The following is an 11,031-nucleotide window of genomic DNA, read 5'->3' as shown; positions in this document are numbered from 1 at the left end:
AAAAAGAAGTAAATGAAATAGTCAAAATAATCTAGATTTACATTCAAACACCCAGGAAAAAGTAAGACAAAGGGGATTTGGTTCAAACAGGGATATAGATTACGAGAACATACCATCAATGTACTTAGTTTGAGGTCACGTAAAAGTCTGATCCAGACACCAGTACAGGATCCCACTAAGAAGAACACAATCAAATGCTTACATCTGCTTTAGTATATTTAATTGAAGCGTACATTCAATTTCACATTGTTAGTTATTCAAATGTTTACAAAATGCATAACTAACAATACGCAACAGAGAGATGACTTACAAGGAAAAAATATCATCTCCCAATACTGACACTATAAGTACATTTGACTGTTTCCCTCCGAGGTGGGGTATACGGCCAGGTCCAGGACATAACCAAGTAATATCATTCCAAGACAATGTCAGAAAGCATGTTGGAAAACATTTATAGGGGGACACAAGACACAGTAAGTGCCTCCCTGCCCACTCTGGAAGATAATATAACTTGATACAATATGGTATGACATTATTAGATTGCAATATGATGTGATACAACGTAATATAATGTAAGATAAATGAATACATTAAGCGTCAAATTTTCCGTATATTACTTTCTGTCAATTTGTATATAAATGTTGGCCGAGGTGCCCTTATCTGCATGTCTGATAACCCAAATATTTGTTATAATGTGCGCCTATGTGGTATAGTGGTATGACACTCGCTTTCGGATCGGAAGGTCCAGGGTTCGAGCCTCGCGCTCGGCGCATAATTGAGTCCTTGGAAAAGGCTCTTTACCCACATTCTCTCACCTTACTCAGGTGTAAAATGAGTACCTGGCGGTAACAGGGTTGTCTTTGTCCGAAAAATTGTAATATCGCCTAACAGGCGTCATGTCCCGTCCTACATGTTAAATGTTGCTGTTGACCAGAGACCCCTTGCAATGCGCTTTGAGCACATTTAGTGGATATTGCGCTATATAAAAGCTCAATTTTAATTTTTTTTTTAATAATGGAAATAATCTCAACCCAACTCAAAATATTGTCCATTTACAACAATAGTAAAACGAGCTTATAATATCGTTCGATTATCAGACCTGCAAATATATGCACGTCGGTGTTTACTCATCTCGTATATTGTACATCATTACACATAAAATTATTATCAAATACAATTTCCTTGAAGTGAGATTAATTCTATTAGAAACAAGCATATTAGGAAAGAAAAGAAAACATAGAGAGAAGTAAAAAGACAGAACAAAACAAACCAGGAAAGTAAATTTAAAAAGAAACAAAACAAATAAATAAATAAATAAATAGAAAAATAAAGCAAAATAAAACTTTCAAAAACTCAAAAAATATATTCAAAGACTTTTATTACCAAACCCATATTTTATACACGACCACTCGTGAAATCCACAATACAAAGTAGGTATTTGTATTACAAAGTTTTAGTGTTCTTGAACAAACTTTTTAATCCTTGAAGTTTTGACAAGTGGGGATTTTGAAAACTAAATGTCCAAAACAACATAGAGAATCTTAACCAAAATCATTTTCAAATGCCTTTTGACCCATTGTGATGGAATTCTAACATTGCTTTAATAATAATAATAATATAATAATAATAATAATAATAATAATAAATAATAAATAATAATAATAATAAATAATAATAATAATAATAATAATAATAATAATAATATAATAATAAAATAATAATAATAACAATAATAATAATAACAATAATAATAAATATAATAATAATAATAATAATAATAATAATAATAATAATAATAATAATAATAATAATAATAATAAAATAATAATAATAATAATAATAATAATAATAAATAATAATAATAGAAAATAATAATAATAATAATAATAATAATAATAATAATAATAATAATAATAATAATAATAATAATAATAATAATAATTTTTTTGTACAGACGTGTTATAATTTACACAATAAGATAAAAATATAATAGAAATAGGATGTAGGTATATATAAAAAGGAGCAGCTCCATAACCAGAGCCGCGCTTTATAATATGAATAATTTCAACCCTGTAAAATAGTTAAAACTGTCACTATAAATTGAAAATTGAAAAGATTGCAAAACAGATAAATTAATAAATTAATATTTACTTTATTTGAAAGTAAAAATGCGAAATAATTATATAAAATGATTATTGCTTGTTGTTATAAAGGCTAATTCTGGGCGGAAGAAAAGATTTTCGGTGTCTCTCTGTTGTTGTTGAAATAGAGAAAGGGCGACCACTCCTTCCTGACATAATAATTGATGGTCTTAGTGGATGATTCTGGTCATTTAATATTTTAGTTATTTTACTCATACAAAATTTATCGTATAAAAGATTTACATCGTCTACGTCATTTATATAGCATTTAATGAAATAAGCAATTGCCTCCCAAGCTGTTATTCAAAATGACAAGCCACTTTCAATTACTGCTTTATAAAATAATGTACAGAGGGTTTTATCTATTCTAAACTGATGATAAAAAATAAGTACGTCTGCACATCTTATCTAATTATTTCAAAGTGTTCATCCCACTTGAGCCTGTCATCAATTGTTACACCAAGGTATTTGTAGTGAGGAACTCGCTGGACGAATTGGTCCTTTAACTTTAACGGTTCTATCGGTTCCTTCACTCTCCTAAAGTCAATCACTAGCTCCTTTGTCTTGCTTATGTTAAGTTCAAGGTGGTGGGCATCACACCAAGACACAAATCTATCAATTTCTTGTCGTTGCCATTTGTTATGAGGCCTTGAAGAGCGATGTCATCTGCAAACTTTATTAAAGGTATACTCAGGTTTTGACTTCTACAGTCATTCGTGTATATCGTGAACAATACAGGGGATAATACACAACCTTGAGGAGCACCAGTATTTGTAGTTATACAGGAAGATATGTTTTGTCCTAATTGAACATTTTGCGCTCTCTCCGTAAGAAATTCGAGCACCCAAGCAATAATATACTTGTTTAAATTCAGACTAGTCAATTTTTGAACAACCAACTGAAGTTGCATTGTATTGAACGCTGAAGAAAAATATGCAAAAAGCATTATGCAATAGCTCTTAGCGTGATCTAGTTGCCTGTTGATGTTGTTTGTAAACAGCAGAATGGCATCCTCTACGCCACTCCTGGTTTGCAAGCAAAATGATGACTATCACTCAATGGCATAAACTGGTTCCTAATTTTAACAAGAACAAGTTTTTCTAAAGATTTCATGACTATTGAAGTCAGTGCAACAGGTCTGAGATCGTTCATTTGATTCAATTTTTTCTTTTTTTTTTGTTGGAAAAGGAATAATTTTTGAAGTTTTCCAAATTTCAGGGATCGAAACGCATTGGAGGGACATGTTAAAAATATGTGTATAAATGGGCGAAAGCTGATGGGCACATTCTTTTAATAATTTTCCTTTCAATCCATCCGGCCCAACAGCCTTCTTCTCGTTTAATTTCGAGAATACGAATCTCGTTTCTTCTTCACTGACCTCAATAGTCATTTCATCTTCCAAAGCCCTGTCTAATTTATGTTTTACATTTTCAATATCAAATTTGTTTGCTGTGTCGAAACGTGTATAAAATTTATTTAGAGTTTCAATTTCGATATCTTCTGGTATAAATAGGTAAACATTCACAACAGGTCTATTGTCGCCAGAAGCCAGCGCCAAATCCATATGGTCGTGTTTGCTTTGGAGTTATGGTTACCTGAAAACCCAACATAGTCAGTCAATTAAATGTTTACAGTTACTCTTGGATCATTTGGCTAAAAAGACATCAAAATGATCAACAAAAGGAATAGTCATATTCTCTGGATTGACACCTGGATAAGTAACCACTTTCTGCTTCAAACGGCTGAAGAACGCCTCGCGTACATCGTCCGAAAGATATACATATAAAGAAATGGTGTTAAGATAATTTAGAACAAAGTCTAGTCCAGGTGGTATTCCTTTACCAGGAATACATTCCCTCCTGACTGCAGTAAAGAAACTGCAAGCATCCATCGGTTTCAATTCCACAAAATTCGATGAATAAACATCAGTCAAAAGTGAATGCCCGAGCAGCTCACGTGTTTCAGCCCATTGGTTGTATATTTCTATCAACCAAGGTTCATCAAAGAACTGTTCATAATAAGAAAGAGAGATTAGTTTTCCACCAGGAACCAGAACTCGATGGATCTCTTTCAGACTTTCATCATCACAAAACCAGTGTAGACACGAGGCACAGAGTATGTTCTGTACTGAATTATCTGGTAAGGGAATATTTGAAGCATTCACTGTAGCTGTCTCTACAGGCAGTGATTTCGATTTAAGTATCTCAATGAAATCTCCTGAAATATCCGTTGCCCGATATCTGTATCCAGGGGGAATTTTCGGGGCAACCAATTCAGTCAATTTTCCGGATCCAGCGCCAAGTTCAAGGATTTCATATTTTAAAGAACTTGAACTCGTTTCCTTTGGCAACATAATTTCTTCCAAGACCATCTCGACACCCTTTTCGGAATAACCGGGACGGTACTTTTCATATTCCGTTAAATGCTTTACAAATACCATTGGGCCATCTTTAGTGAGATTCTGTAGAGAAACAAGAATGTTATATTAAATATAAACATAGGTTGACCATAAAAGTTGAAATTTCTTTCTAAATCTAATGCAGTATAAAACTATTTTTGGTGAAGAGCAAAGAGTACCTTAAGATAATTTCCCAAAATAATACATTGAGTGATATCTGATGTTTTTATGTCTATTTTAAGATGTTTTACGGCGCTTTGAACATTATTTGGTTATTTAAGAGCCATTTCTCAGCTTTGTTTACTCTTCGCCAGCCTATGCAGGCAAATGCTGCTTTATGTGTATCAAACTATACTTGTTTTTAGATGTTTTAACATTGACTAAAACAGAGATTTCGAGTCCTTGTTATTATAGTATGGAGGCCTCACGTGTTCTCACATGACACTCAATCAATACGTTCGACTGTGAGGTAGAAATAACAGCTTTTACACGGAGGCTTTTCGTTCCTTTCTAGTAGGAGACGGTGAGTGAGACCCACTGACGAGAGAGAGAGAGAGAGAGAGAGAGTGAGTGAGAGAGAGAGAGAGAGAGAGAGAGAGAGAGAGAGAGAGAGAGCTGTGGTCAATAGCAACAGGACACTTTTTGCCTCTGTCATTCGTAACCGACGTATTTTCCTTCCGAATCAAAGCTCTCTCAATCTAAAAATAGCTGCTATCTTGTTGACTCTATGATGTATCCTAGTAACTAGACTCAGACTAAGCTTGAATTCGGGCCTCAGCAAATGACTAAAACTTGGCCAAACCTAGTACGAAGGTTCCGTGATTTTAATCTGAGACTTGCTAAGTCAGCCCACACGAAATCCGATTGTTTTCAAGTCCTTGACTTAAGTCAGAGACTAAGCGCTTCCGCGTTCATGAAACCGGGGCCTGGTGTCTCGTTTATGGTTCTGTTCCATTCAAAGGAACCAATGAATCCTTTTGCATTCAACTACCTGGTGATTTGAATAGCCTGCCAAACATTCCCAAACCGAGCAGACAATTTTTGTCTAACCATGAGATGGGTGGGGTAAGGGATGAAATTATGACAAGAGATACATTTGTACATACTTGCCATAAACAATTCTTAAAATTAATAGTTAAAAACCTAGAGGCATAGCTTCCTGTTGTGTTTTCGACATTCATTAAAACTGATAACAATATGGATTAAACATACAAATGTTGTCAAAACGAGGAGTATAGCACTGGAAATTTACAAGTATTTCTCCAGAGAGGCAAAGCGCCGATTTTTTTTCATCGAATGCGGCGAATAACAATAAGGAATGAGATTAGCGGAAGAGTAGCGTCCCTTGATTGGACGTCACCTTACAGAGAGAACGTCAATTTGGTTTTGAAGTGTCTCACGCCGCTTTCACCGGAAGCGAGGACGAGAGACGCATGCGCACAACCAACATGAATTTCTCTCTCTCATAAGTTTTCCGCCGGTGACGTCACAGACTATGGGTGACGTCCAATCAAGGGACGCTAATCTTCCGCTAATCTCATTCCCTATGAAGTACCATATAAATGCAGGTAGCAGCATGCAGCTGTCGTCGGTGACTTGATGGATTCCAACAGGTTTGCTAACTGAACGCCCCGATGAAAAAAAAATAAAGGAGTAAATAGGGAATGAGATTAATGGAAGAGTAGCGTCCCTTGATTGGACGTCACCCATAGTCTGTGACGTCACCGGCGGAAAAGTTATTAGAGAGAGAACGTCATGTTGGTTGTGCGCATGTGTTTCTTGTCCTCGCGGAAGATTAAGGAGGAGGAGGAGGAGAGGGAGGAGGAGGAGGAGGCGGAGGAGGAGGAGGAAGAGGAGGAAGAGGAGGAGGAAGAGGAGGAGGAGGAGGAAGAGGAGGAGGAGGAGGAGGAGGTGGAGGAGGAGGAGGAGGAGGAGGAGGAAGAAGAGGCGAAGAACTAAACGAAGACTCCAGAATGCCATTTACTGCCATTCACTTCTATTTATTAAAAAAAACAACCGAAGTGGCAACTCAGTCACTGTGTAAAGAAAGCAAGATGGCGGCAGGGACCTCGCTCCTTTACTAATGACCGATTAAATCAAATGTATAGAAAAATAAAGTAAATGACGTCTCGGCCTTTGACACTTCTTCAGGTAAACATGAAGAGGAAATATGTTATATTACATTGGCATTGTGGTTAAAACATTCATTACTTCTACTCCTTGTTGCTCTCTCTCTCTCTCTCTCTCTCTCTCTCTCTCTCTCTCTACCTACCTATCTATCTATCTATCTATATCTCTCTCTCTTTCTTCTTCTTCCCTTGCACACACACACACACACACACACACACACATACTAGCATTCTTACCTATACTATTTTAACCATAATGCAAATGTAATATAACATATTTCCTTTTATTGTTTACCTGAAGAAGGCCAAAGGCCGAAACGTCGTGTACTTTGTGTTGTGTCTTTTATAAGATCATTTTTACTTCCTTTTTTTTCACATGCTCTTACAGAGAGAACGTCAACATAGAATTGTGCATGCGTCTCTCTGATCAACTGAGGAAATCTATCGTTTGGTTAATGAAATATCACTTTTAAAATATTATATACATACTTTTATAAAATAACAATATAACAAATAAACTTATTTTGATGAAAAGTTCACAGTGCACTAGTGATGCACCAGCGATCTTTTAGTCTGAGTCTGAGTTACCTAACCGTGAAGTCAGTGATTTCACACCTGGTAATCTTAATCTTGGTTGCATTCCTTATTATTTTTCACTGTTTGCAATAACACATCACTGTGAACTTTCATCAAAATAAGTTTATTAGTTATATTTTTATTTATAAAAGTATGTATATTATAACATTTTGAAAAGTGATTTCTCAAATATAATTGGTGATTTCTAATTAACCACACGATATATTACTTCCTCAGTTGACAAGAGAGACGCATGCGCAATGCTATGTTGACGTTCTCTCTGTAAGGACATGTTTATTTTTGTAACCTTCAAAAACCATTGCACACCCGAAACAAACGTTACAAAATAAAATACAGCATTAAAAAACAAACGTTAATCTTGCCAGTAGTTTTAATTGAATTCAACGAGGTATCTACGTGTACTTACATGGGGTCCGGATGCCTGTTCCTGTTGATCACTCATTTTTATTTTTATACACTTGCACTAGGAATAAAAACCGTGGACAAATGTCTTACAAAAATTCTTGATAAGGGTTGTAGGTGGAGACAATTGAATGACTGAAGATTTAGGCTAACGTAACCGCGAGAATGACTTTGAAGAATGAACACATTTGCTGAGGATGTGTGTAAATATTGCCAGATTTACCACGCAACTTGTTTTATGCCAAACTGTGCCAATGTGTAGAAATGAACCTCCGTTTCTTGTCTTACTGTCTTTAATTAATGTTGATAGAGATTGAATGACGTTGGCTTCCCTCATCTCTTTATTATTGTTGTTAGGCTATCAGAAACGTAATTAGTTACGCCGAACGTATTTTCCCGTCTTAGAAACAAAATGTCATGGTCAATTGTGTCAAAAGCAGCTGAAAAATCTAAAAGACATAATACATTGATATTGTTAGCATCGGCGTTACACAAGTCATTAAACATTTTAAGAAGTGCCGTTTCAGGACTATTTTGCTGTTTGTAGGCTTACTGGAAAGGTTGTTCCAAACTGTGTTGCTGGTTGTAGCCTGACTGGAAAGGTTGTTCCAAACTGTGTTGCTGGTTGTAGGATGACTGGAAAGGTTGTTCCAAACTGTGTTGCTGGTTGCAGGATGACTGGAAAGGTTGTTCCAAACTGTGTTGCTGGTTGTAGGATGACTGGAAAGGTTGTTCCAAACTGTGTTGCTGGTTGCAGGATGACTGGAAAGGTTTTCCAAACTGTGTTCTGTTGTAGATGACTGAAAGGTTGTTCCAACTGTGTTTCTGTTTGTAGGATGACTGGAAAGGTTGTTCCAAACTGTGTTGCTGGTTGTAGATGACTGGAAAGGTTGTTCCAAACTGTGTTGCTGGTTGTAGGATGACTGGAAAGGTTTTCCAAACTGTTGTTCTTATGATGAGATGATAATTGTGTCAGTTTTGAAAAAAAATTTGATACAGGACGATAATTCTTTAATACAGTGTGGTCCTGTGAAGGTTTCTTCAGAAGTGGTTGACGAGAGTACTTTTAAAACACGAAGAGACTTCGACAGTCACTATGGATGTATTTATGATTGATGTAATGGACGGTAATAATGTATCGATGGAACTGACCAAAAGCTGTGCTGGTAAGGGATCAAGGTCGCAGGATTTAATGGGAGGGGGGGGGGGGGGGGGGTTGTGATCAATTCATTTATGAAACTGGATGAAACTGGGTTAAACTTGTCTAAAGGGATATTTCTCAAACTGTGAATACTCTTCACTATGTGGCTCATTTTGAGCACATTTTGCAATGTGACCAATGCTCTCGAGCACGTTGAAAGGTAATGAGATCAGATCCATTAGGGTCTGTATGTTTTAGGCGGCCGTAGCATTTGGAATATCTCCCGGGTTTAATATTACGAAAATGCACATAACTATTGAAAAGTGGATTCTCCATCCAGGTAGCGGCATGAAGCTGTTGTAAGTTACTTGCTGGATACCAACAGTTTTGCTAACTGAATGTCCCGGTTTTAATAAAAATAAAGGAGTAAATAAACTGTGTCTTAAATTTTATCATTCAAAAACCATTTCAAGAAGATGAAGAAGGATGAGGAGAAGGAGGGGGAGTACAAATCGAAGACTCCAGAATACTGTTTACTGCCATTCACTACTATTTATAATTTAAAAAAAAAACAAAACAAAAAAAACAAAAAAAAAAAACAAAATCAAAAACAGCCAAGGTGGCAACTCAGTCACTGTGTAAAGAAAGCAAGATAACGTAAGGGACCTCTCTCCTTTATCAATGACTGATTAACTGTAAAAAATATAGATACCGAAATGGGTCATTGAACTGTATAGAAAAATCAGGGAATAAAATAACCTTTATAAAAGATACAATACAAAGTAAATGATGTTTCGGCCTTTAGACTTCTTCGTGTAAACAAGATAAGGAAATATGTTATATTATTACATTTGTATTATATTTAAACCATTCAAGGTAAAAATATGTGTGTGTGTGTGTGTGTTTGTGTGTGTGTTTGTGTATGTGTGTGTTTGGGTGTGTGTGATTGTGTGTGTGTGTGTGTGCACGGGAAGGAGTGGGAGAGACGGAGGTAACCATCCCTCTATCTGTCTCTCTCATTATCTTTCTTCCCCCCTCTCTCTCTCTCTCCTCTCTCTCTCTCTCTCTCTATTTCTTTTTTTAAATATTTTTATTTCATTCTCTCCTTCTCTCTGACCCCCATCCTTCTTTCCTTCTTTTTTTTATCATTATTATTAAATTATATCTTAAAAGGAGAGGGGGGAGGTCAATAAAACACTATCTATAATTATTTAATAACACCTCCCAATCCCCCCACCCCCAGCCGTCCCCCTATTTTATTATTGATGTATAGAGTTTGATCTCAGTTTACATATTGTATGATTTACTTTTTTTATAATAATTTATAGAATTATTGTCTGAATGATCAAAGGAAGATAATCAGATAATATTTTCATTAGGGTAGTTTGTTATGAATTATGTCCCCTTATTAAACCTATTCTTTGATGTTAATTTATTACAGTTTCTTCCGCTTAATCGCACATCGGTTAATCGCACACTCCGACATTCTCGAAAGACGGATTTTTTTTCTATATAAATGCTCCGTTCAATCGCTACACCTTCTCCGCTTAATCGCTACACCTTTATCGGAGTGACAACCAACAGCTACACATTGATTGGTGTGACAACCAACAGCTACACATTGATTGGAATGACAACCAACAGCTACACATTGATTGGAGTGACAACCAACATCTACACATTGATTGGAGTGACAACCAACAGCTACACATTGATTGGAGTGACAACCAACAGCTACACATTGATTGGAGTGACAACCAACAGCTACACATTGATTGGAGTGACAACCAACAGCTACACATTGATTGGAGTGACAACCAACAGCTACACATTGATTGGAGTGACAACCAACAGCTACACATTGATTGGAGTGACAACCAACAGCTACACATTGATTGGAGTGACAACCAACAGCTACACATTGATTGGAGTGACAACCAACAGCTCCACCTTTATCGGAGTGACAACCAACAGCTCCACCTTTATCGGAGTGACAACCAACAGCTCCACCTTTATCGGAGTGACAACCAACAGCCATACGAAACCCAACTATGCTGTTCCCGTTCCACACAACTTTTCGGCCCAAGAATTCCATCAATTCGTAACAATGAACACCATCAGCGGTAAACTGAAATCTCAGGAACCATTGGACTCCGTTCGGCCACACAACGGAAATGCCCAGATAATGAACTTGAGGATGAGCCATGTGCGGCTATGTGGTCT

At 36.3% G+C, this 11,031-nt stretch overlaps 1 protein-coding gene across 1 annotated transcript; it reads right to left on the bottom strand.

Moving 5' to 3' along the window:
- Positions 1 to 3,302: 3,302 nt before the first annotated feature.
- Positions 3,303 to 7,917, bottom strand: LOC144976289 (uncharacterized). The gene is made up of 2 exons (XM_078920486.1): positions 7,672 to 7,917; positions 3,303 to 4,602 (listed from the first exon to the last, which is right to left on the bottom strand). The coding sequence occupies exons 1-2, from the start codon at positions 7,705 to 7,707 to the stop codon at positions 3,787 to 3,789; spliced, it is 852 nt and encodes a 283-aa protein (XP_078776612.1). The 5' UTR covers positions 7,708 to 7,917; the 3' UTR covers positions 3,303 to 3,786.
- Positions 7,918 to 11,031: the final 3,114 nt, after the last annotated feature.

Source organism: Berghia stephanieae, chromosome 7 (assembly GCF_034508935.2).
Source record: "Berghia stephanieae isolate SIO BIC M18660-M18661 chromosome 7, UCSD_Bste_1.3, whole genome shotgun sequence".
NCBI classification, from domain to species: domain Eukaryota; kingdom Metazoa; phylum Mollusca; class Gastropoda; order Nudibranchia; family Aeolidiidae; genus Berghia; species Berghia stephanieae.
This window is presented reverse-complemented; position numbering and strand designations above follow the sequence as displayed.

Bases quoted from the DNA above. Each gene is read 5' to 3' on its own strand.
- LOC144976289 (XM_078920486.1), bottom strand. From the start codon at position 7,707: ATGAGTGATCAACAGGAACAGGCATCCGGACCCCAT. The intron at 4,603-7,671 runs GTAAGTACACGT...GTTTCTCTACAG, and splicing joins AACAGGCATCCGGACCCCAT to AATCTCACTAAAGATGGCCC.